General features: G+C 41.0%; 1 protein-coding gene across 3 annotated transcripts in view; it reads right to left on the bottom strand.

The window, feature by feature from the left end:
- Nucleotides 1–26,390, bottom strand: part of agap1 (ArfGAP with GTPase domain, ankyrin repeat and PH domain 1) — a 181,765-nt gene that overhangs the window by 55,500 nt on the left and 99,875 nt on the right. For all 3 annotated transcript variants that reach the window (XM_067583662.1, XM_067583663.1, XM_067583661.1), the window contains 4 exons: nucleotides 20,397–20,524; nucleotides 18,764–18,919; nucleotides 17,131–17,223; nucleotides 2,132–2,236 (listed from right to left, as the gene is read on the bottom strand). In XM_067583662.1, the coding sequence (XP_067439763.1) occupies nucleotides 2,132–2,236; nucleotides 17,131–17,223; nucleotides 18,764–18,919; nucleotides 20,397–20,524 (482 nt within the window). The remainder of the gene's footprint in view (nucleotides 1–2,131; nucleotides 2,237–17,130; nucleotides 17,224–18,763; nucleotides 18,920–20,396; nucleotides 20,525–26,390) is intronic.

Raw genomic sequence — 26,390 nt, 5'->3', positions numbered from 1 at the left:
CTAGCTTCCAGAGCTTTCAACTGCACCCCATGATCTTCATTCTACAAATAGATCTGGCTCAGCTGATAATCACATGACCTAATTGTGATAATTGTGAACTTGTGGTCATGTGACAACAAGTGGTTGACTATTGAATTATGTATTTGTGTACTTGTTTCTCGTATTTTAATATTATTTTATTTTGGATATTTTTTTATTAAAATTGTATTAATTTATTTAATTTATTATGATTGTTATTTTCATTAAATTTATTTTATAATTTATTATATTATTATTTATGTAATCTATCATATTATTATTATTTATGTATTTTTTAAAAAAAACATTTAAATAATAAAATAATATTTTATTATTTTATTTATAATCTTTGTTTTTTGTAATTTTAATTTTTTTAAATCTATTTTTTAAATTTTTTTTATCATCAAGTCTATCTTCCTGATCACCTGTGGGGGGGGCGGGGCCACAGGTGAGGTCAGAGTGCTCGTTAAGCTAAAAATTAAACTAAACTAACTAAACAGAAAACCGTCTTCTTCCTTCACACTGAACCTTTTTTTTTTTTTTTTTTTTTTACAAATGACTCTCACTTTGTGATTATTTCAAACACCGTTAATAACGACTCAGAATCACAGCGAGAGGCGATTAATTACTCTCTCGCTCCAGTTTTTGGCCGGATCTTCGTCTCTTTAGAGAAGACTTTTCTTGCCAATTAGGTGGCATCTATTGCCATCCACTTAATTAGCGGCATTAATGTGATTTCTTTGCACATAGTCGGGCAATTAGTGGCGCTGATTGAGTTTCATTCGATTAGCCTCCGCAAACACGCTAATTGACGCTCGAGCTGCAGATGCAACACGCTCAGGAAAACCTGGCTTTTTGGCGCTGGAGGGGGTTTGTGTGTGTGTGTGTGTGTGTGTTGATGTGTTAAGTGATGAGTTTTAACACTAATTTACTGCATCAGCTGCTCTAATCGGTGATGGACGTGTGCAGTTTGGTGAAGTGTTTCTCAGTTAAAGGAGTCAAGCAGGAGCAGATCCGCAGGGAATCAAACCCACAACCTCTGAGCTGCAGCGGAAACACACTCCGGTTTAAACCTGACGGCTTAGTAGTGTTCAATCGATTCGATCACAGTGATTCAATGTTGTGACCTGATCTGATAGAGACACGAGGATAATTAGATCAGATCCTAAATAAACGTCCACATTAAAACAGCTTTAACTTTTAGTGTTTTTATCCCGTCATGCTTCAGTTTTATGCACAACACTTGTTTGTTTTATGTGTATTTCCTTGTGAAAACGTGGAAAAGTGTCATGTGTTATAGTGTTAGATGTGTCGGCTGTTCTTGTTTTTTACAGTAGTGCATCAGTATTTAACAACAGGTTCGTTATGACATCATGACTTTAAAAATTTGAAGACAAAGAAATGAAAAACCAAAATTCTTCACTGGCCAAAACAAGACTTTATTTAAAAAATATTGATGAAAACCTGTTATAAACATATGTGTTATATTATTATTATTATGAATGAGTGAGCTGATCTTTTCTCATTTAAAACCTGTTGTTATACGACAAATATGTGAAGGAAACTGTCAGTGACGCTAATACAGCAGCATCGATATGATGAAGACCGAGCAGAAGACGGAGAGAGAAATTCAGTGTCGGGAGAGAAAAAGAGACACAAAAAGAGAGAGAGAGAGAGAGAGAGAGAGAGTGTGTGTGTGTGTGTGTGTGAGATAATAAAGCAGCGTCGGGGCAGTATATTGTGCCAACAGGGCAGAGAGCCGGGGCAATTAGCAGAGACATTACAGCTGATATTCACATCATCAACGCCGACGTGGGCAAACAGATGACGAGTCCTAATTAATACACAAGCCATCAACACTGTGTGTGTGTGTGTGTGTGTGACACAGAGTGTGTGTGTGTGTATGTGTGTGTGTGTGTTATAGCCAAGCACTTTCTAAAAATCACACACACACACACACACAAAGAGGAGAAAGATGAAGAGCAGCAGATAGATGGAGGTCAGAGCGGTGCTGGCAGAGCGCTGGAGTCTAAAAAGCAATCAGAGAGGGTTTGTAATGAGTCTGTGTGTGTGTGTGTGTGTGTGTGTGTGTGTGTGTGTGTGTGTGTCTTACATGCAGGCTGGGGTGGTAGGTGAGCAGCCCGTTGTCACACAGCGTCACGTACTTCTTCTTCCACTCCTTGTTGAGGGATTTACCGCTTCTCTTCAGCAGCATGCCCTGCAGAGAGGAAACAACAGCACGTCAACACAAACAAACTGTTTACACATCAGATTAGATTAGATTAGATTAGATTAGATTAGATTAGATTAGATTCAAACACTTATTGTCACAAAGTCAATGAAATGCAGTTTTCATCCAACCAGATGTGTTAAACTACAGTATTATTTACAGATGAGTGCAGGAAAGAAAGAGCTGCAGCAGATTATACAAACAGCTGTTTCCTGAAATACTTGATTCAAACTAAAGGTTTATGTCAGTAATATATTCAGTATGAATGTATCTATATTAAAATATTGTTTACAAAGCGTTTAACATTGTCTGCACATTTGTGAATAAAACACACAGCTGGATCATTCAATGCATGTCTGAATTACAGATAAATACATTGATGCTAACAAGAAGGAAGTAAAACCCTGAATACTAAACAATAAGAGACGGTCGTCACACAGATGCTTTTAAATAAGAAATAAAAGCATCTGTTCACCAGTGAAGCTCTGATGGATCCTGCATTTGTTCTGTTTACTTTGTGTTTCCTGTTTAAAAATCAATAACAAAATACACTTAAAAAAAAAAAAAGAGACAAGAAATATTTGTTAATATTTGAAGCAGAAACACTGATAAGACTATATATCTACAAGTATGTGGACACCTGATAGTTAAACATGTGATACCAGGGGACTTAATCTAGTTAGAGCTGCAACTAACCATTATTTCCCCAATTTAGTTTCTCAATCAGCCTGAAAAATGTCAGAAAACACTAAAAAAACGTCCGTTATAATTTCCTAAAGCCAAAGACGACGTCCTCAAATGTCTTGTTTTGTCCAAAACTCAAAGATATTCAATTTACAAAGATATAAAGCAGCAAATCCTCACAGAAGAGAAGCTGATATGTGACAATGTTTGGTATTTTTTTTGCATGAAAAATAGCAACAAAACCTGGAAAAACTCACTTTAATCACAGAAAAATTAAGTTTTTATGAAATTCTTCCCTTTGCAGAGAGAAAAAATCTGGATCAGACCAATTTCTCTTTACTGTTTGACATTATTATCTTTCATTCATCTCTTTTATTTTGAATGTTATCATCTCAGGAGGTTAATTATGCAATAAAATACATTCAAACAAATGCTCCATAAGGAAGGGAACTGTTTTAAGGTGGACAGAAGAGTCTGTTTCAGCTCTTCACACTGAATCAAATGTCCTGTTTGTGGGTTTTTTAAGCACCTCAGAGTCCTTCGATTCTGCTCTTTGTGCACATCGGAGCTAAATTACATTCAGAGTCTGTGGAGCGAAGATAACGAGCTTTAAGCCAGAAGACGGATCAAATAAGAACAACAACATTTTAACATCACAAATTTGCACCGGCGCTCGAGAAGCGGCGAGAAGAGACAGAAGAGACAGAGGATGGAGGAAAAATCAGCAGTTATTTAATTGTCTTCCCGTCTTTCTTCAGGCCTGTTAACGTCCCTGTTTCACTCTCTCTCTCTCTCCTACGCACATCAGCTGCGGCTGACTGACCGTTTAGGCCGCCCGCCCGCCCGCCCACACTTCATTTGAGCTGGATTCATTAGGTGAGAGAGAGAGAGAGAGCAAGAAGGTCACAGAGACGGCGAGAGAGAGAGAGAGGGTTCGAAATGGGAAAAAGGAAGGAGCGAGAGAGATCAGAAAAAAAAAAGAAAGAGAAAGAGAGGTGTGTGTGTGTGTGTGTGTGTGTGTGTGTTGGGGGGGGGTTGGGAGGAGGCGGCGGCAGCGGCGGCGGGGGATAAAACTGTCCGCTGATTAGCAATTACAGCCGTGCTGCCACGCGTGTCACTTCACTGGACCTCTACAACATTAACACTCCGACAGAGGATATTAATAGAGTCCAGCCGTGAAGGGAGGAAGAGGAGGGGGGGGCGAGGGGGGAGTTAGAGGCACCACAGAAGAAGAGGGGAAAGGAGGAGGTGAGATGGACAGGCCGGCTGATGGACAGAAGCCTGTTCGCCGCCGCCCTGACCGCTCAGCTTTGATTAAGGCGGCCGGCGGTGGTGGTGGTGGGACGGAGCGGCGGGCCCGGGGTGACCCTCGCCGCTGGTGACGGCACATTCGGCATAATTGGCGGTGACATAACGCCAGGAAGGAACGCTTCAGAGTGACAAAGAGGGAAGTCGAATGCAGGCGGCGGCGGTGGCGGTGGTGTAAAGGACGAGATGGCGAGCTATGACAAGAATGAGACACATTTGTTGCCCTGAAATGTCAAAAATATCTCCAAGCGCCTCAAAAAAATCTGAATAAAAACATCACAGAAACTTCAAGATCCATCTTTACATCTGAAGAATGACGAGATCAGAGTGAAATCTGAGGAAATAAAAGTTGTAATAAACTAGAATTATCCTCTAAAGACTTTCTCTTTGTCAACATTTTTGCAGTAATGACAATTTTTTTCAATATCGATTCATCTGCCTAACCCTAACCCTAATGCCCTAACCCTAACCATAACCCTAACCCTAACGCCCTGATGCCCTAACCCTAACCCTAACAACAACCCTAACCATAACCCTAACGCCCTGATGCCCTAACCCTAACAATAACCCTAACCATAACCCTAACGCCCTGATGCCCTAACCCTAACCATAACCCTAACCATAACCCTAACGCCCTGATGCCCTAACCCTAACAATAACCCTAACCATAACCCTAACGCCCTGATGCCCTAACCCTAACCATAACCCTAACAATAACCTCAACCATAACCCTAACGCCCTGATGCCCTAACCCTAACCATAACAATAACCCTAACCCTAATGCCCTAACCCTAACCATAACCCTAACAATAACCCCAACCATAACCATAACAATAACCCTAACCATAACCCTAACGCCCTGATGCCCTAACCCTAACGCCCTGATGCCCTAACCCTAACCATAACCCTAACGCTTTTTGGAGTAACCACACTGAAAAATGTCCCTCACAATATCCTAAAACAACAAAGTGATGCCAATAAATGATATTTTGTCCAATAAACAGCTCAAAACACTGAAAATCTTCAATCTACTAACATGTAAAACCACGAAAAGCAGCAAATTCTCACATTTAACAATCTGGAACCATCAAATCTTTGTATTTTTGCTGGAAAAATGACTTAAACGATAAATCAATTATCAGAATAGTTGCCGATTAATTGCCTTTCTACTTATCTACACAGTAACAAACAACAGCCAGTTTGAGGGTTAGGGTTACTGGGAGAACTGGAGTAACAGTCATAGGTGAAACCAGAGATTCAGAAACACTTGAGCTCCATCAGTGATGTTGTCGTGTTTCCAGTGATTCTGCTCATTTGATCTCACGAGGAGGTGAAACAGAGCAGTTATATACAGTACATGTGTGTGTGTGTGTGTGTTGCTGGAACAACAGGGGTTCCCCACGGTGCGCTAAACGCGACTTGACGAGCTTCCTGCTGCTCTGAAGTGAAAGCTGCCGGCAGCCGTGCAGCTGTCAGGCCAGCTGATCATCCATTACTGCCTGTTAGTGAGCGAGTCGCAACATGTTTCCAGGCAGAGAGCGACGGACGGGTCAGAGCCGAGACACTCACGGGACTTTATTGGTTTTAATCAATTAAAACAGACGATTTCAGACATGAAATAATAATCACAGAGATTATAAGTAAAGGAAACATCATGTGATCTGAATCTGTGTTGTTGTTTTATCCACTTTTATACCCTCATCATCTATGTTTTATGTCTTTCATAAGCCAAAAGGACAAAATAAGAGGCTGGTTAACAGATTTCATGCAGCTCTACACTTCAGATGTTTAGTTTTGTCTCAATATTTTAATGTTTTGTCCAGTTTTATACCCTCGTCCTCTATGTTTTACGGCTTAAATGACAAATAAACATCATCTGATTCAAGAATAGGTGAGGAGAAGGTCAAGTTATTAAGACTTTGGTATCTACAGGGATCATGAAAGAGCACCGATATACTTTAGCAGAAGATAAAATAAAAGTAAAACTAAAGAAGAGGCAGAACGAGAAGATACGGAGACGCTCGGATGTCTGAAGGATGTTGACGGTTGCTCTCCGACACCGCAGGCCTGAAACTGAACTTAACTGAGGGGCGAGACAATATTTCTTTCACTTTTCCATCCAAACCTGGTATTTGGGGAGAGGAGACGTCAGCGAATTAATTTTGGCCATCCATCCTGAGGATGACAAGCGATCAGTTTGCGCGAGGGAAGGCTAATTGAACGCCGCGTCGAAACCCTCCTGATGGGTAATATCTTTCATTATTCACCTCCCCGAGCTCCGTGACACACAGACGTCGCCTCTTATTTTACCTTCGGGAGGGGGGTGAGGAGGAGGAGGGGGGTGGGGGGGGGGCATGACAGCTCACAAGGTCTCCACATGGGAAAATAGATGTGAGGAGATAAATACATCCTCAGATATACTCTCTCCTCACTGCACCGAGGCACTTCTCCGCCCCGGTGAAGTATTGAGGGGTAGTGCTTAGGAAAAGGTCGCTAGCTCGGGGGGGGGGGGGGGGGGGCCAGAAGATGAAGTCATTTGTTAGGCATCCGAAAACGTCCGAGGGTGAAAGTGAGGGTTTGTGGATTCTTATTTAAAGACTAAACAAACATGCAGAGAACATGTTGTGTTCAAGGAATGTGAGAAAGTAAAAGGATGCAAACAGGAGACTTCTAAAAAAGACATAAATGAAAGTTATAGATAAAAATAATCATGAAACTCCTCTGGACACGTTTCCTCTTCTTTCATAGTGAGACATTTCTTCGCCTCGGTGAAGTATTGTGGTGTAGTGCTTAAGAAAAGGTCGCTAGCTCGGGGGAAGCCGGGAGATGAAGTCATTCCTGAGACGACGCATCCGAAAATGTTCACAGGGCTCAAACCCGAGGCTCTCTGATTAAAGACCACAGCAGTCACATGTCAGACGTGTCAGAGGAGGAATATGTCGGATAGAACAATGGACGTCATGAAGGAGAAAGGTATGCTGAAAAAAATATGCAACTTTCTCTTTTGTCTTATCACGTAACCCTAACCATAACCCTAACCCTGTACGACGCGGTAAAACCCTTAAAAATGACAAAAAGAAGCTCTAAAATTAAACACAACACAATCAGCTTTCATTGTGCGAAGCTGTGAAAGAACCCGTCTGATAAAGGAACTTTTTCTGGAGGTTTGTTTCCTCCTCGAGCCTCTATTGATACAGACTAATCTACTCTCTAATCACTCAATCACCCCCCTATTTTCCTCAAACAATGGGCTCTCCCTGGGCCTCTTGAAGGGACTGACAGCAGATCTAAGAGCAGATACGGGGGAGGCTCTATCTGTAGACAAACTCTCCAGAGAACAGGATGATCTCCAAAGAGGCCGAGGCCCTTTTTGTTCTTCGACATCCCCGGAGAGCAGGAGGCTAAATTAGAGGTGTCACCCCCTGCCGACAGCAGAGTGGGGGGGGTGACAGCAGGGTGGGAGGGAAGCCGGACGCACTCCCTCCTCTATCGCGGTGGCCATCTGATCCGGCCTCCGCAGCCATCGCGGGTCATCCATCATCCTCTCAGACGGAGGAGAGAGAGTCTCTGAGATAATCACGGCTGCTCAGAGAAGACAAAACAAGAGACTGTGCTGCTATGTGACTCACTCCAGGTAAACATCACCTCAGCAGGCAGCAGCTGAAGGCTTGATAACCCCCTGCTGTGGTTGGAAATGACAGCGAGAGAAAGGTTTTCCAATATCGACACTATTTATATTTCAAGGAACTGATAAACGGATTCAGCGATAAATAAGATTAAGAGTCACCTTTATTTTGAAGACTTTACTCCTATTTAACATTATATATACCAATCAGCCACAACATTAAAACCACTGACAGGTGACGTGAACAACATTGATTATCTTGTTATTATGGCACCTGTCATGAGGTGGGATATATTAGGCAGCAAGTCAACAGTCTGTTCTTGAAGTTGATGTGTTGGAAGCAGAAAAAAGGATCTGAGCCACTTTGACAAGGGCCAAACTGATGGTTAGATGACTGGGTCAGAACATCTCCAGAAGAGAAGGTCTTATGGGGTCCCAGTATGCAGTGGTCAGTACCGACCAAGAGTGGTCCAAGGAAGGATAAAGACAGGTAAACCAGTGACAGGGTCATGGACGCCCAAGACTCATTGATGCACGTGGGCAGTGAAGACTACCCTGTCTGGTCTGATCCTTCAGAAGAGCTTCTGTAGCTCAGAGTGCTGAAAAAGTTAATGCTGACTATGACAGACAGTGTCAGACCACAGAGCCGAAAGCACCTACAAAGGACACATGAGTGTAAGAACTGAACCACGGAGCGATGGAAGACGGCGGCCTGGTCTGATGAATCATGTTTTCTTTTACATCATGTGAGACGGCACCAGGATGCATTATGGGAAGAAGGCCGGCGGAGGCAGTGTGATGCTCTGAGCAATGATCTGCTGGGAAACCTTCTGGCGTTCATGTGGATGTTACTCTGACATGAATCACCTACCTAAACACTGATGCAGACCAAGTTCACTCCTTCATAGCAACAGTATTCCCTGATGGCAGCGGCCTCTTCCAGCAGGATAACTGCAAAAACTGTTCAGGAACGATTCAAGGTGTTGCCTCTAAACTCCCCAGATCTCGATCCGATCGAGCATCGGTGGGATGTTCTGGAAAAACAAGTCTGATCCACGGAGGCTCCACCTCACAACTTACAGGACTTAAAGGATCTGCTGCTCACGTCTCGGTGCCAGAAACCAGAGGAACCTTCAGTCCTGCATCGACGGGTCAGAGCTGATTTAACAGCATGAGGGGAACCTACACAATAGTCAGGTGGTTTTAATGTTGAGGCTCATCGGTGAATATTTAAGTTCTAATAAATATATAAACTATAAACTATGATTAATCAGTAAATTGTTTTTTTGATAAAACGTCCGTCACAGTTTCCTAAAATCCAAATTTGACATCTTCAAATCACCTGGTTTATTAGACCAACAGTCAAACACACAGAGACAGAAATAAGATGCAAATCCTCATAAATGATTGTCAGGAATGTTTAACATGTTCGGTTTTTATTTGAACAATTAGTCGACTAATCATTGCAACTCTAGTGTAGAAACCTGTCTTGTTTACTTGTTATCTAATCATATTGTATATAGATTTAAACCATATTTTCACTGGTTTCAGACTCAATTTCAAGAGTTTCAACAACATTCAATGATTCAGAACGTTTTGGCTTCTTTTGTCAGGTGAAAAAAAGGTTTTTATTTCTCAAAATAAAGAATTGCAAAAATATTGTTTTGATGGCGGCATGAGTTGAAACATATTTTAAATAATATTTATGACTTCAACATCAACAGAGAGATTAAAAGACCTGATGGGGAGATGATCTGAGTACAAACTGAAGGTCATAATATGTTAAAATTATGTTTGTTGGTTATTTTGCAAAATATCTCAAAAATCTTTTGGAAGATTTTAATAAAATTTGGTGGAAAGTTGTTGTCTGTTATCCAGATGTTAAAATAATTGATGTTATAATATCTAACGTAGAGGACTGTACAGCTTCATGGAGTGTTTTCTAATTTAAAGGATGATTTCTCTACACATGATGAAAGTCACGACAGGCGGTTAAAGAGGGTGAAGAAGGTTTGTGGCTCGCTGTAAAATCCGCCACGTTTGAGGTAAACAGCAGAAAAGAAAAGCCATTACAAACATGAAACCACACATGGACGCTCAGCGGCATCGCCTCCACGACAAGGTCGGCGTTGATGAGGCAAGGACAGCGAAGGGCAGACCCAGGGGAGCAGGATGCAGACCAGATCAAATAAAACACCATAGAAGAAGAGGGGGGTTGAAGAGGAGCTGATTTATCTGATAAGAGTTCTGGGTAATTAATTAGAAACTCAATTATCCAAACCTTACTTCAGCAGTCTCAATTCATTAGCGGATAAAAACCTCGCCCCTCGCTCGGCTCTGACACTCGGAGAAAGACGGGGACGAGGAGGAAAACACGACTCGTCTTCCTCTGTGAGAGAACCTCAGGTCACCGCTGGTCGCTTTTGTCCAGCTCATCATCATCAGACGAGCGTACACAACACACTAAAACAAACACACGCAGCGTGAAACAACAAAGCGACCACAGGGACACTTCTAGCGAGCTCGGAGCAACACCCCCGTGCCAAACAAAAACCGTGAGTGAGCGCTCCGTGGAGACCGCCGCGCTGAGGCGTAATGAGCACAATCTAAAAATGCTCTTTGATTGACGCCTGTGTTCCTTGTTTTAATTATTTCTCAAACTAAAAAGGGAGCGACATCCCTCCAACACATCCCCCCCCCCCCCCCCCCCCCCCCGAAAAATCTAATTTCCAGGGGTTAGTGTGCATGACAAAAATGTCATCATGGCCAAAATGGCTCCGAGCGGTGACAACCTTTCCCAGGGAAATGATATTTTTCCAATCCGGCAGAAGGCGGATCGTGTCACCCTCGTTAAAGCCTTGATAGCAGGTCTTTAATATTCACCGTCTTAATTAGGGCCACAGTTAATTTCATTAAATTCTTTGGCTGCTAAATGAAGCAGATTATGAGACATCTTTTATTGCGAAGCGTGAAATTACAGCCTGCCCGCTGCCAATGGCGGGGCGAAACTAATGAATTACAGGGTAAATAACACCCGAATTAACCATCCAATTTAACTCCTTACAAAGCGCCCGGCGCCGAGGGGGGACGAGTAGACTTGTCAAAACCACCCAGCCCCACGCTCGTCTGCAACCCCGCGAGAGCCAATTACAACCACGACACTAATCAGCTCCTCACAGGAAGAAGAAGAAGAAGAAGAAGAAGCCTTGAGACTCTTCTCCAAGAATCACAGTCTGACTCATGAAGAGAGACGGAGAGGAAATGTTCCTCTACAGTCAGACGGTCTGTTAAATACTCTGAGTTTAATGGACGGATTAACGAAGCCTACCTGAACATCGGCAGGAAGTCACTGTTTAAAGTGACATTTCTAGTTAGAAAGTCCAGATATCTGAATCACTGACAACATCTCAGATTTTATTTTGGAGATTAGAATTAATCTGGTTTTGTGCTCATTGACCCAATTAACCAATTACACAATAACAAGAGTTAGTAAGAGTTTAGTAGGTTTGATCAGTGTTTCCTAAAGTCCAGTCTGACGTCCTCACATGTTTTGTTTTGTCCACAACTCAAAGATATTCAGTTTACTGTCATAAAGACTAAAGAAACCAGAACATATTCACATTTAAGAGGCTGAAATCAGAGAATTTGGACTTTTTATTTCTTAATTAATGACTCAAAATGATTAATCGGTTATCAAAATAGTTGGTGGTTAATTTAAATGTTGGCTTCTAATCGATTAATCGACTAATTGTTGCAGCTGTAGATGAGATGTTTGTACAGGTTGTTTACAGAAATATCAACATATTTCTTTTATTTTTGATTTGATGTTGACAGACGGAGAAAACAGTTATATAAATATCACAGCTCCAAACTTTGTCTGAAGTTTACTACGTGTGAACGTCAACCTCTAAAACATGCTGCTGAAAAAGATGCAGAATAAAATGAAGTTTTGGTGTTTCATTGGCTTTGAGGAGCTCAAACTTTGGGAAATCTGTGAAAACTTAATATTTTGTGCTTTGTGCAGTTTCTTTATTTGCAGTTTTATCACTTTATTTCACAAACAGACGCAATTAAAAACCAGCTGGATCAACTTAAACACTCTTACGGTCTGTTAAGAGTGAAGACAGACGTGGCGTTCCAGGAGCATCAGACTACTGTGTAGTTTTTTGGTTTTGATCTTTTATTTTCTGTCATCTTGTTTCATATTTTACATTTTGGTCCTTGTAACATTTATCTGTGTTGTATCCCAAACTCTGACATAGTTTGTTGTATCGTCCTTGTTGTGATGTCACGTCTGTACAACCAATCAAACACAAACTTCTGAAATGATCCTGAGCTGAACCAACAACAATGGATCCACTTCTTGTTATAAAACGAGGTGTGCTGATGGAGGTGAATTGTAGTTTGTGGGTTTAAACATGAGTGTAATTAGAGTTTTAGCTCTAACGAAGACATTAAACTTCTACTTTGAGTCTCTGAACTGTGACTCTGAGGTCGGCAGTTCAGACTCCCTGATGAGGCAGCAGAGTGGTGAAAGTGCAGATTACTCGTCACTGAATCGGCCTTGAGTGAGTAGCTCGGGTCCTAAATTGCTCCAGTGGAGCTGCTCGGTGGCCACCAGTAAAAAGCTGTTTGTTCTGGGCAGCTCCCAGTCGCACCGCCGTGCTCAGTCAACCTTCACTGAGTAAATAAAGGTTTGGAAGAAAGAAAAAAAAAAACAAAACCCCTCTCTCCGGTGTGTGTGCGGTCCCAGCGGCTGGGCTGCTGCGTCGGAGGAAATTAATTTGTTAGATTGTTGGTTTTCAAAGCTCGTCGGTCAGCTGCTTGACAGAGACGCGAGCGAGCCTCTCCCTCTCTCTCCGGTAATTATCGGCTAATTAGCGGCGCGGAGCAGATGTCGGAGGAGCCCTGCGCCGTCAACAGCCTCTGTAAACAAAGCTGGACGCATCCGCTCACTTCAAGAAAAACAGAAGAAGAAGAAGAAGAAGAAAAAAAAAAAAGCGAACTGTACAGCCAGCGTTTCCTCTGTGGTTTCATGTGGCAGCGGAGCGTCGTAGCAGGAGGCTGCAGCTTTGACTCCACATGTGTTTCCTGTTGGAGATCCGTGTTGCAGGTTCGCACTGATAAACGCTGCTCCCCTCAGAGACGTAATTAGAATGAAAATGTTCCTTCTTTAAAGGGATATTTCACCACATTACACCGCTGCGGTTTATCTGTGGAGGTCATTCTTCCACTTTAATAAATACACATTTAAATGGTTCAGTGGTTTCAATTACGTGAAACGTGGACTTTAATCGTGAAAACAGTGGTTGAATGATGTGAAATGATGCTGAGCTCAGACTAGAAAACAACCTTTTTAGAAATGTTTTGAGGCATTTTGTTCAATTTAAAAACTTTTTAAGGACTTGATTTGTGTGAAGAGCTTCACAGACGCCCTGAAATAAACCTGCAGCTTCAGACTCAACTGTTAGAGAAGAAGACAAATGTGAATTAACAGAAAGATAAACAGTCGGTGCCATTAAACCATCACAGAAGAAGAAGACAAAAGCAGATGATGTCATTAATATGATGGAAATATGAAGTTTCTGTTAGTTTCATGACTCATATACGTCATCATTTATTCACATTTTCTTTATATCTGCATCAACTTTTACACCTCAGACAGTTTCTTTTACACCTGAATTGAAAGTGTGAATAAAAACTGACAGAAACTCTCAAACTGAAGGACATTTAGTCGTGTTGACTTCTGTTTTTTATGTTTTTTTTAAGTTTTAAATTTAATTTTAGCAGCAGCTCGTCGTCAGGTCGTGATTATTTTGTTGAAAACAGAAACAGCAGCTGGATGTCGTTTCTCTCGCTGAGGGCCGAGGGAGACGATGATGAAGACGAGGAGGAGGAGGAGGAGGAGAGGGTACGCCACACGTCTGACCTCGTCCCGCCCACACACACACAAACACACATTAACACACACACGCTGCTCCTGTTATTATATGAGTGTGAATGTAAACGTTGATTTGCAGTTTTAAATGTGTTTCTGTGTGTAAATATAAATATAATTCATATGTGTGGATTTGTCTTGACTAATTACCTCAGAGTGGAGGTCCGCCCCGTTCTCATTACGACCAACTGAGCCCACCGCTGCGTGTGTGTGTGTGTGTGTGTGCGTGTGTGAGGTTTTAATGAGCGCTGGACTCTCTTAACGAAGGCGTTCCTCCTTAAACAAAAGGCGAAACTGAACCGCCGTCACCTCGAGTGGTCGAGAGTCGCGCTGAGAGTCTCTCTAATGAGATCAGGAGCGGCGGCGAGCGAGCGAGCGAACAAGTGGCTTAAACACACACACACACACACACACACACACACACACACACACACACACACACACACAGTTTTAGTTGGCTGAAGCAGTAACAGCCAAAGAAAACAGAGTTACGCCTCCAGAAGCTCAAATCAACAAAAACATCCAGAGAAAAAAAAACAGGTTTTTCCACCGACACTGTTTGATTGACAGATGATTGAAAACATCATCTGATAATCAGAATGATTGATCGGTTTCTTCTTCTCTTGAGTAAATGTACTGTTTGGTTTTATTTTAGTAAAGGATAAATTAAAGCTTCAGCCTGGTGCAACTGTTTCCTGTATAATAATATAACTCTATATTAATAAAGTTTATTGTTGTCACAGCTGACTGATGTGAGGTCAGAGGTCAACGACTCCCTTAAAGGACAATTCAGTGTTTCCACATCATCTATAAGTGTATATGAAGCTTCTATTCAGCTTCAGCAGTCTGAGTTAGTCATATCAAGTGGATATCTGACACATTTACAGTCTTTTTAGCAGGACAGTGTTTCCCTGTTGAGCTGCAGGTGGAAGTATAGTAACAAAAAGAGGAACTTTGGCACTAAAAAGACTGTAACGTTGAAAGATATCTACTTGATTTGACTCATTTGGACGCTGAAGCTTCATATTAGCTTCAGATAAACGGAACCTTTTAGTCCTTTAAGTCTGTAGTTTGTGTGGTGTGTTATTACATGTAGTAAATGTCTGGTTGAGTTGCTGTTCGGAGGTAAAAAGGTGACAGAGTCAGACCTCCGTCTCATTAAAAACAAGTGTGAACACGCTGCTAATGGGATGACACACACACACACACACACACTAACACACACACACACAGAGAAAGTGAAATGGAGTGCAAATGGAGCGTTAATGGGGAAAAGGTAGTTGAACCTTGAATGTGAAGTGCAATCTCTGCACCATACATGCAGCCCTTATAAAACACACACACACACACACACACACACACACACACACACACACACACACACGCAGAGTCTAATTAGGGAGCAGGTCGTCCTCACTGAGGAGCAGGAAAGGAGACGAGGCGAGAGAGCGACCACAGGGAACCATCAAATCAATTAGCGTCCACTTCCAAAAAAAAATACAACAGGAAGCTCGTTGCTCTGCCTCACAGCGCTGCTTCAGTCTGGTCTGGAGGGGCGTGTGTGTGTGTGTGTGTGTGTGTGTGTGTGTGTGTGCCATTCTGTGCCATGCCAGGCTAAGTATGTGTCTGGCTTTATTAGCATGAATCAGATTAGTTGACTGGTTTTAAATAGATGATAACAAACATGGTTCTGCTGATCGTCATTGATCAGGTGTTGCATTCAGGGACGTCCGTGTTCCTCAGTCTGAGTCCTTTAATCTTAAGTATCTGCTGAGTCTGATCTGATATTTATATATTGATACGGTATTGATTTAATCTGTATCTGCTTCACTGAAATCACAGCTGTACAGTTGATGAACAGGTCAAGTTATTGATCTTTAAACCACTAAAACCTGCTTCTTCAGTCTCGTCTCTGATTAAGACTATTTATTTATATTATTTACATATACATATATAATTTATTAATGTTTTTATAATTTAAAAAAGCCAAAATTCACTAGTTACAGCCTTTCAAATGAATATAATATCTAATACAAATTAATATTTTCTAGTTTCTTTATTCTTCACCAAAAATAAACTGAATATTTTTGGATGGTTGAAACATTTTCTGACATTTTCTCGACCGATCAACTAATCAATTAATGTTGAAAATATTCAACAGATATTTAGTTGTATTCTGTTTATAAAAAGCAGTTTTTTTTCAGTGATTTTTTGTCAGTGGATCAGTTTGACATACTGCAGAGAGAAACTGTACAAACATTTAATATTGACAGTAAACGTTAACGTGTTGCGATGCTGCTGCTGTTATTAACGACTTCCTGTTTCCAGGTCAGACGACGGCAGATACAAGATTCAACTGCAGTTATTGTTTCTCCCTGAAATCAGATTCTTTTAGATGATTAACGACCTAACGAGGAGCGTTTCTGGCGCTCCGACCTGCACTCGAACCGAATTAACGCCTGCTGAGCTCCACCGCTGCCTCAACACCACAGAAGAAGAAGAAGAAGAAGAAGAATGGTGCGTTTGAAGCCGCTGGGAGCTGGCGAGGGATTTTCACACGAAGAAAACGGCGTTCAGCTGCAATTAGCGGCCGCACAAACAGCAGCGAGCAGGCCTCTCTCTCTCTCTCTCTCTTCTTCTCTGTCTGTCTGGATGTCTCTCGCCCGCTCTCTCTCCTGGCGAGGCGGCCCCTAATCAGAGATGCGATTTGTTCATTAGGAGATTACAAACGAGGCCGCGGCGTTGACACGAGGGGCCACGATTAGCGCTCGCTAATTGCCTGATTTGCTTGTCGGAGGACTCAACACACAACGCCACCCTTTCTGCCACCGCGTCCCCCTCGCCGGATCAGCCGCCGCCGCCGCCGCCGCCGCCGCCGCCGCCGCCGCCGCCGCCGCTCTGACACGAGCCGAGCTTGTTTGTGACAAATTAAGAGCAGATTCAGGTTGCTCTCCTCGCCGTCTTCTTCTCTTGTTCCTTTAAAACGCAGCTGCCAACGCTCCAATCAAAGGGCTCGGGGGAAGAAAAAAAAAAGACTTTGAAAAGGAAGAGAGAGAGGCAGGAAGTGGACGAACAGAGGGAGGGGAGGAGGCGGTCAAACAGGAGCGAGCGGCGGAGGGAGTGGCGGTGAAATCCCTTCCTTCTCCTTCTCCTCCTAATGATCTGGTTGGAGGACCGGGGAGAGCCCCTCGCTCTAATTGATGTCAAGTGTGTGATTTCACTGTTAATCAAGGCCGACGCATCAAACACAGAGAGAGAGAGAGAGAGAGAGAGAGAGAGAGAGAGAGAGAGAGAGAGAGAGAGAGAGAGAGAGAGAGGACGTCTCACCTGTTTGATGGGGATCGCTCGCCCGCTGCCGATGCTGTCGGCTCGAGCCTCCAGGCCTTTCTTGTCCTTGTCCGGCTCGCTGGCCTTCCTCGACTGAGAAGACGAGAAGAGACGAGGATAAAAAAAAACAAAAAACTGTTATTATTAAACCTGATAAACAGTTTGACTCCACAACACATGAGGCTGAAACTGATGTTTACATAAAAACAACCACCAGCTGCTGCTATGGATGAGTTATTACCAAGCAGCAACATCCGAGGCTGTAAGATGAAGCCAAAATCACCTGGAAGGGCAAATCCATGATTGGCTATTAATTATGTAATTTGGGATCTAATATAGAGAACACAACCTTTGACATAGTTTATATAATTCTTTAGAAAGTTTCTCTCCCTTCCCTTGTTACTGGGTTGCAGTTGGGCGGAGCTAAACTAGGGTATTTATTACATAATAAATACCTGCCCAATCATATTTAAGAGAAAGATGATTGACGTGGCTATCTGGTCAAGCTGACTTCACAACACTTACTCTCATCTCCTGCATGAGAAATCAATGCAGTGCACTTTTCTTTGCTTTTAGCTAGAATGAGAATTCAAATTAGCCTGATATGGTTTGAAAGTTACTGTGTTAAGCTAACTAGCAGACTTGGCTACACCATCCAAATCTGTATTAATCACTGAGTGGATAAGTAGCTCAAAAGTGTAGCATAGCAATGCTAATGCTAACTGTTTCATGTAAGTGAATGAAAGATGCTAAAACAATTAGCGCCATATTCCAGGAGGTATAGTTCAATAAAACACAGTTTCAGGTGGTCTAACCTAGTTTGTTAGTTAGTGGATTATTCAAACTTTCAACCAAGTAGTGTCCATTTAATAGATTTGATAGTTAATAGCAAAACGTTTAAGCTAATGCTAACCGTTTCATGTAAGTGAATGGAAGATGCTAAAACGATTAGCATCATACTCCAGGAGGTATAGTTCAATAAAAACACAGTTTCAGGTGGTTTGACCTGTTTTGCTAGTTAGTGGATTAGTCAAGCTTTCTAACCAAGTAGGGTCCATTTGATAGATTTAGTATTTTATTCCGTATCAGCAAAATGTTTTAGTGAATGAATAGAAAATAAAACGGTACTTGAGCTGAAAGTGAGCTGTCAATCAAACGTGATCTGGACACGCCCACACAGTCCTGAGAAACGCTTTGAGCGGCCAAATGAGCTGTTTGTGAGTTTTCTAATAGTTATGAATGTTCATTCAGATTTTTGTGGATGCTTAATGAGACACTCAACTTTGATATCATATATGCATTTTTATGATTTAAAGTCATGTTTCCAGAGGCTTTAACAGGTAGAAATCTGGTGTCTTCAGACATTAAAGCATTTTTGACCATTTAGTGACTGATCTGGAGGTCAAGAATGAACAATAACTGAGCAAACTGCTGATCAAGATGATGTGAAATGAGTAAAAAAGTTTATTAACAGTTTACAGGTTTTATGTTTTGTAGTTTTGTCTACAGCTTCTGTCAGTTTTGATGATGTTGTCCTTTCAAAATAAGAGCAGGTGTTTATCCTTTAATGAATAACGACTTTGGGAAAAACATCATTCTGTGTGACGTGTTTCCTGTGATCGATTAAACTCACGGTGAAGAGGTTGGAGCGGCGTTTGGACTGCTTGCGGACCGGCGTGGGCGTGTTGGTGGTCTGCGGTACGTCGATGCGGAGCTCCTTCTGGCTGGTGCTGGGCGTGGACGGCACCGAGGACGAGTAGTCGCTCAGACTGCCGCCGCCGTTACTCGTCTAGAAGGAAAAAGGTTGAACATGAAAATAAAAAACAGGAGTGAAACACGGATGTGAAAGTGTGAAAAGTTTCCCGGTGGTTTCTGAGGTGTGGGATGTCTCATCAGTGTAACGGGTGTCTCCTGGCGCAGGGCGAGGAGGCGGAGAACACTCGACAGTAATCAGTGAGAGTTAAAGATGCACAGAGGGCTGTTTGGTGGAGGCGGCGGGAAGATAAACACGGCTCTCAGGGGGGGGAGACGCGGCGGCGGCGCTGCTCAGACACGCTGAGCGATGACTTTTTAATGAGAAATCGATGGAGGATTGAAGGATGAGGATCGAAGAGCTTAACGGCCTGAAGCTCCGGTAACACGAGGAGAAGACGTGTGTGTGTGTGTGTGTGAGTGTGAGTGTGTGTGTGTGTGTGTGTGTGTGTGTGTGTGTGTGTGTGTGTGTGTGTGTTGAACGTACAGTAATAACATGTATTTATGTATTCAGGCTTCTTCTCAACGGATGTGTTTCTTCAATTTCATCAATTAGGGATTTTTTTTATACTATAGTAAACGACTCTTGTGTTTGGATGTTTATTATAACAGTTTAACACCCAAAATTATTAAAAAATAAATAATTATTGATGATTATTAAACGTTTATTCTTCCTTGTGGCAAAAATAGTTTGACAAAATCTTAACTTTGAGGCCATTTTATGAACTTTTTCAGGAGTTTTCATCTGAATGTCACATCTCCATCACCAGAGTAGAGACATAAAGGACTTTGGACAGTTGCTGAAGGTCATCAGATTCAGCTGAAAGCTCCAGAAACAGCTACTAAATGGACCTTGAGTTAAGAGTTTGTCTGAATTGGTTAAATGCGACTTTCAAAGTCTTGATCTTAGAAACAGCAGCTGACAAAACAATCTCAACACAAGCTCTGTTTAGTAGCTGTTCTGGAGCTTTCTATCTTCTAACATGGTCTTCATCAGCAGCTGTTTTTGATTCACAGATGTTCAGATCTCTTATTTCTCAGCACTTTAAAGGACGTCTCATCTATGTTTTGATTAAAAGAACTGGACAAACACCAATGATGAAGGTCAAGTGTTATGACTGAAAGCGCTCTGATATAAAGACTAAATAATAATAATAATAATAATAATAATAATAATAATATCTTCATTTATAAAGCACTCCTCAAAACAAGTCACAAGGTGCTTCACATAAATTAAGCTAACAATAAATAAAATATTATGAAACCAATAATAAAATCAATAAAAAGTGAGATTAAAATGGCTAAAAGATCTAAAATTAAAAATTTTAACAGAATATCATCAAGTGAAATTATATAAACTGTTCACACTTTGTCTTTTTCTAATATTTATCTATTTTGCAGCATAATTATGTCCATATAACAACTTGAAGGGTCATATATATTCATGTGTGTGTGTGTGTGTGTGTGTGTGTGTGTGTGTGTGTGTGTGTGTGTGTGCATGCGTGACCTCTGACCTGGCTGATGTGGACGGCCGACACTTGCGTCGCGCAGACAGACGAGTGACTGGGTGAGTTGGGGAGCGACTTGCACGGCCCGATGGACAACTGCTGCTTCTTCCTGGTGGCGACGATCTTCTGAGCCACTGAAACACGTCACATGACACACAAACACACAATTAACACAATTAATACAAAACTCTGACACATCATCAGCCTTTTAAATATGTTGAACTTGTTAGCAAACAGTTGTTTATTTCCACATCCAGCAACATGTATAACGTCAATAATGTCTTGTGGGGTTCCTCAGGGTTCTAGTCTTGATCCTTTATAGCTTCAATCTGGTCAAAGATGCTTTAAATTATGTGTTTAGTCCAATTTTTTGACATATTATCAGCTTATAAAGTAGTTGTGGCTAACATGTTAGCAAACGATTCCACATCCAGCAGTTACGGAGCAACATTATCATTCATGTGGAGTCGTGTTTCTGTCCAATATTCACTCTCTTTTAGCTCTGTTTTTGTTCTCCACCGACTCCTGAGGGAAATATCTGGCTCTTTAGCTGCTAAATGCTCCACTATGTTCACCAGCTAGCCTACAGCTAACTGTGTCTGTTAGCAGGTAGTATACAGCTAACTGTTAGCAGGTAGTGTACAGCTGCTTTTTACAGCTTTTACTCTGAAAACGATGCTATGAGACACTGAGAGTGAACCAGAACAGTAAAAGTTGCAGCCGGACAGATAAACAATGAGCTGAAACTCACTATAAAGCTCTGTAAAGCCGAGAGGAGCTGCAGAGTCTCTGATAATTCACTGTAGGTTCATTCAGACACTGTTATAAATGATATAAATATATGGAAACACTCACACAGGTTAACGGCTAACATGTACAAGTACAGTGTTAAAATAATAAAATATAAAATAACTATGATGACTTCAAAATAAAGGAGCCAAACTTATTTCAATCAGCAGTATTATTATATTAACTTCTGAGAGCAACTGTAATGTAAAAATGCTGTAAAATCATCTGAAACTGTTGTTTTTTTTACAGCGTTCAAGAAACTGAAAGTTTAATCTGAGAGGAGAAAAATCTTCCAGTTCACTGATTACAACGATCAATCAAAGGAGAGATACATCACATGATTGGATCCTGTTTAAACCTTCACTTTAACTCTGATTTCACACCTTTGATTCAGTTTTTGTTTTCCAAATATCATCCGATGACTCTGTTGGAGTCTTTTACCCATAATTCCTGCTGATGTTTCCATGAAGTTCAGGTCTCAACACAATCCAGCTGATCAATACCTCAAATCACTGCAGAGACAATTAGCAAAGATCCCGACTCGCTTTCCTCTGATTGGCTGTGTGTATATGTGTGTGTGTGTGTGTGTGTGTGTGTGTGTGTGTGTGAGAGATGAGGGGGGTCTCATTGATTGGACCTTTTTGCTCCTGCTCCGACCGTCTCCATCCTCCCCTTCAGTCTAATAATGGGAGAATAATCACTGCAGCTGATAGATGAGTGTGTGTGTGTGTGTGTGTGTGTGTGTGTGTGTGTGTGTGTGTGTGTGTGTGTGTGTGTGTGTGTGTGTGTGTCGGAGGGCGTCCTCGGCTCTCCAGCAGGACGGATGAATCACAGAATGAGGAGGCTGGCGGGGCGGCCGAGCTCAGCGTTATTAGGACTGATGGACTTCCACCAACTGTTGGACGGTTTCTAGTCTCAGATTTTATTTGTTTTTCGCCCAAAAAAAAAAAAAAAAAAAAAAAAATCATACGTTTTTTATACTCAGAGAGCTTTACAGTCTGTAGATGAACGACACAATCGATCAATGTTCACATTTATTATATATCAGGATAAATATCTGAGGACGTCGGCTGCTCAGAGAGACGTGTGAGGTTTATACGAGGCTGTTTTAAGACACACATTTGGTTTCCAGCAGGTTATTTCAGGTGGTTTGATGTCAAAAAACTTAATTATAAGTTTGTTTTTTCTCTCACAAACGTATCAATAGATGCAAAATTGTTAAAGACCAAAAACTGAACATTTTATCAAATTTAAATCCACTTTTGCGTTTATCTTTTAACATCTGCAACTCTTAAAAACCTGAAGATGTAAATGTATCTGACATCATATGAAGCTGATCAATCAGTCTTTGGCAGAGTATAGACATCCAGCTGCTACAGATCAGTTTTCTATTGATCTCTGCTGATGAGAGCGAGCGAGTAAAGATCCAGTCCGAGTAGAGAGACGAGAGATATTTTAGAGGAACAGGAGCCAAATCCAAACTAGCGTCAGCTGTCGGTTTGTCGTTTTCAAACCTTTTAATTCATGTGAGGTTAAAAATTCAACTTTCTTTCTTTCATCGTTTCTCATACTGACGCAGAAAAAGTAAAGTTGTCAGCTTCCACTAAAGGTCAAAGGTCAAAGTGTCACCAGCCTTCATGAACGACAGATTTATGTGCGAGCAGGTGAAAGCGACGACGTGTTTGACCAGTCGACTGCCGGAGTGGAGAGAGTTAAGACTTTAGTGACTCCATTATCTCTGTTCCAATAAACACAGGCCTGTTTCATGCGCTCACAGATGAAGCCATTGTTTTAATTGGGCTCGTTAAAGCCCCCCGGCTTCGTTAATGAGGAGCCAGTCGTAAACATTTACCTCCAGGTGACACGGGGGCCGAGCCAAGGGCAGGCGGAGAGACAGAAGAAGAAGAAGAATAAGAAGAAGAAGAAGAGGAAGAAGAGGAAGAAGAGGAAGAAGCTCTGAGGAGAGAAACTCTGAACAAAAACAGATCTGATCAAACAGCTGACAGCAAAGGTTGAGTCGGATCATTGATTAAAGCTCAACCAGGAAACACGTTGCAGGAAATTGATTATGGAGTTTATATAAAAGTTTTTCAGATGTAGTTGTGCTCGACGAGTTCTTCTAAAAATTTGGAAATAATGAGATTATTCATATATTTACATGAGAGAACAAACTACACATCAGCAGTCAAACCTTATCAATATTATAACAGAAGAGCTTACAGCTCTCTTTATAATAAAACCATCTCTTCAAGATCACTCTGATGGGATCCACTTTATTGTTCCACTGCAGCAAAAATTTAAAAATGTAGTTTCGCAGGTCAAAGTCTTAAAATAAAACTACATTTTGTTTCACCTGTTGTAAAATATCTGCATGTCTTTGATAAAATGGTTCAATAAATACTTTACATCTGCGTAACTTCTCAACTTTGAGCCGTCTGAGTTTCTTAAAGTCATCAGATTGAACATGTACGAGCATTAACTTCTAAAATCATCTTTATTTTGGGCCTTTTGTCGCTTATTTTAAAGAGATTAATGTACATTTATCTGTTTATTGTAAAGTGTTATTGTGCCTCTTTAAGACTTTATTCTACCTTTAATGTATAATTATTGTGTTTTGTTGTGTGTGATGTCTTATTTCCATTTTATGTAAATTTAATGGAGAGTAAAGTCTGAATCTGAATCCTTCAGTTTATCTTCAATAAAGCATTTAAAGCCACGACTTCCACACTGCAATTAACGTTTTTTGTAATAACCAATTAATACGTTCATTATGTTCTTGATTATCTTAATCATTTGGTCTTTAAAATATCAGAAAAAAAGTTTTTTTTCTTGAAGCCCAATGTGACATCTTAAAATTTAGTCATTGAGTCCAATAGATGTTCAGTTTATTATCATATTAGACAAAAAAGCAGCAAATTCTCATATTTTTGAAGCTGGAAGGAGGAATATTTTGCACACAGCATTAATTCCATCAGTACAACAGTCATGTTATACTCATTTTAACAGAAATACTTGTGTTTTATCCACCTATTAATTCCATTTTTCCCTCTACATTTCCGTTTTTTCCTGATCGGTGTTAAGTGACCGTTGATGAAAACCAATATTTGATTGACTTGTATTCACAGCAGCTTGATATCAGTTGGTAGAAACAGAGAAGTGAAAGAAATTGAATTAACTGGTGAATGAAAACAGTGTTTCTGTTATTTCTGAGTCTGTATTAACTGGTTCTCTCTGTGTCTGAAAGTCCCTGCACACTATTTGAGTATTTACGGTAATGGACTAATCATTTCAGGCCTAATTGATTAACCTAATAAACATTATCTGGGTATATAGTGGTTACGCAGTGGATTGAAGGTTGTTGGTTTGAATCCCGGACCAGCTGGGAAACTCTCAAAGAATAAAGATCAAAGTAAACCGAAGCCGCCTTCTGATTGGACGGAGCCTCTCACATACATGTCAGCGTGTCCGTCCTGCACCTGGCAGGCTGTATTTTACGTTAAGTGTTAAGAACAGTTATGATAAGGCTGTGCTAAATATTTAAACTGCACGGTTAATGCAATTTAACTTTATCCATCAATCTCAGTTCTGCTCTGAGAAGCTGCCATTTCTTCTAATGGAAACGTCTCCCCTTTGATCAGATTTATGGCGGGGCTGCACCAGCGGGCCAGACATAAAGGTGGGTGGGTGGCGAGGTGGCGGCGGGTGGCGAGGTGAGGGGGGGGGTGGGGTGAAGCTGACTCTGCAGTGTTTCACTCTTCACACCTTAAAGTCAAACACTGGAGCTACAGACGGCTGCTGAAGCAGATCAGCGTTCGTCTTTCAGTCGATCAATAAAAAGAGTAAAACTTTAAGTTTAGTTTCTTCTGTAACTTCCAATAAAATTAGAGCTAAATGAATCACCAACTGAATTAATCAATAATGGAAATTAATTTTAAAAAAACCATCTAGAATAAATCACTTTATCTGAAATTCTAGTAGATCCAAAAGTTTCTAAATATACCGAGAATGAATGAACATATTTTAGAAAAAATGTTTATAAAATGATGCACAAAACAAGAATTATAACGTTTCCATTGTTTGATTGAATGATGCAGAAATAAAGATTTATATTAATATTTTATCTTTTAGAGGGAATTTTTAAGGGTAAAGGTGCAGATGTGGAATTTATGAGTTATATAATAAAAACAGAAATGTTGTCAAACACAAAAAATAACATATAAACCAGACGGAGGCGCTAGAATAAAGTAATATCTGCATATTACAACCTGTTCATATTTTGCTCCTCTTGTCTTTGTTTGAGCGTTAAAGTTTATTATCAGTGGTTAAAGTAGTTTGACAAAATAATCTAAACTTTAGTTTCATTTATTAGCATTTTTACTGATGAAGATCCAATATTTTGACACCAAATTCACATCAAACCTGAATCTGAGTTTTAAATTATTTTTTTTTTAATTTTCACTTTTTAAAATGTATCATATTACATTATTTTGTCTGTTTGAGTCTAACGCTGCGTTCACGTCATATCAGAGTTACTGTAATTATGAGTTTTAGACTTGTAAATAGCATCACGTAAACCTCCAAACTGTGAAACTGTGACGTTTCATAAAGCTGCAACAAAAGTGAGCTGAAGTGTAAAATGTATTTAAACACAAATTTAATGTATATAATGTAATTTTGTCAATGCACAGTATTTTAAACCCTCATACAAGCTTCCTGAAACCACCTGAACTGTTTCACCTGTCTGCAGGTTTAGTTTACTGTAAATGTTTGTATTTATTTATGTTCACAAACCTTCTGTTAATTAGTGTGTGAACATTTCTATAAGTGTGTGAGAGCATTTAGATTTGTGTGTTTGTAGTGTGTGTGTGTGTGTGAATATTTACATACTGTGAGTGTTTTTTAGTGTATTTGTGAACATTTATGAGTGACAGTGCGAGAGTGTGGTCATCTCAGCTCGTTAGCGTGCACTAACGAAGCGCCCTGCTTCTGCACTCTGACACAGTTTAGAGAGAAGAAGAAGAGAGAGTAGTGTGTGTGTGTGTGTGTGTGTGTGTGTGTGTTGGGGGGTTCATGTCGCTGTAATTAGGCTAATTAAATTAGCGCGCTGATGGACGAGGGACCACAGTGCTGTCACCCCCCCCTCCCCCCTCCATCCCTCACACAGAGGTCACTCCTCCCGACTGGACGAGGCTTCACTTCCCATTACAGCAA

The sequence above is a fragment of the Thunnus thynnus genome, chromosome 24 (assembly GCF_963924715.1).
Source record: "Thunnus thynnus chromosome 24, fThuThy2.1, whole genome shotgun sequence".
Lineage (NCBI taxonomy): Eukaryota > Metazoa > Chordata > Actinopteri > Scombriformes > Scombridae > Thunnus > Thunnus thynnus.
Note: the sequence above shows the minus strand (reverse complement) of the source record. Positions and strands in the feature narration are given on the sequence as shown.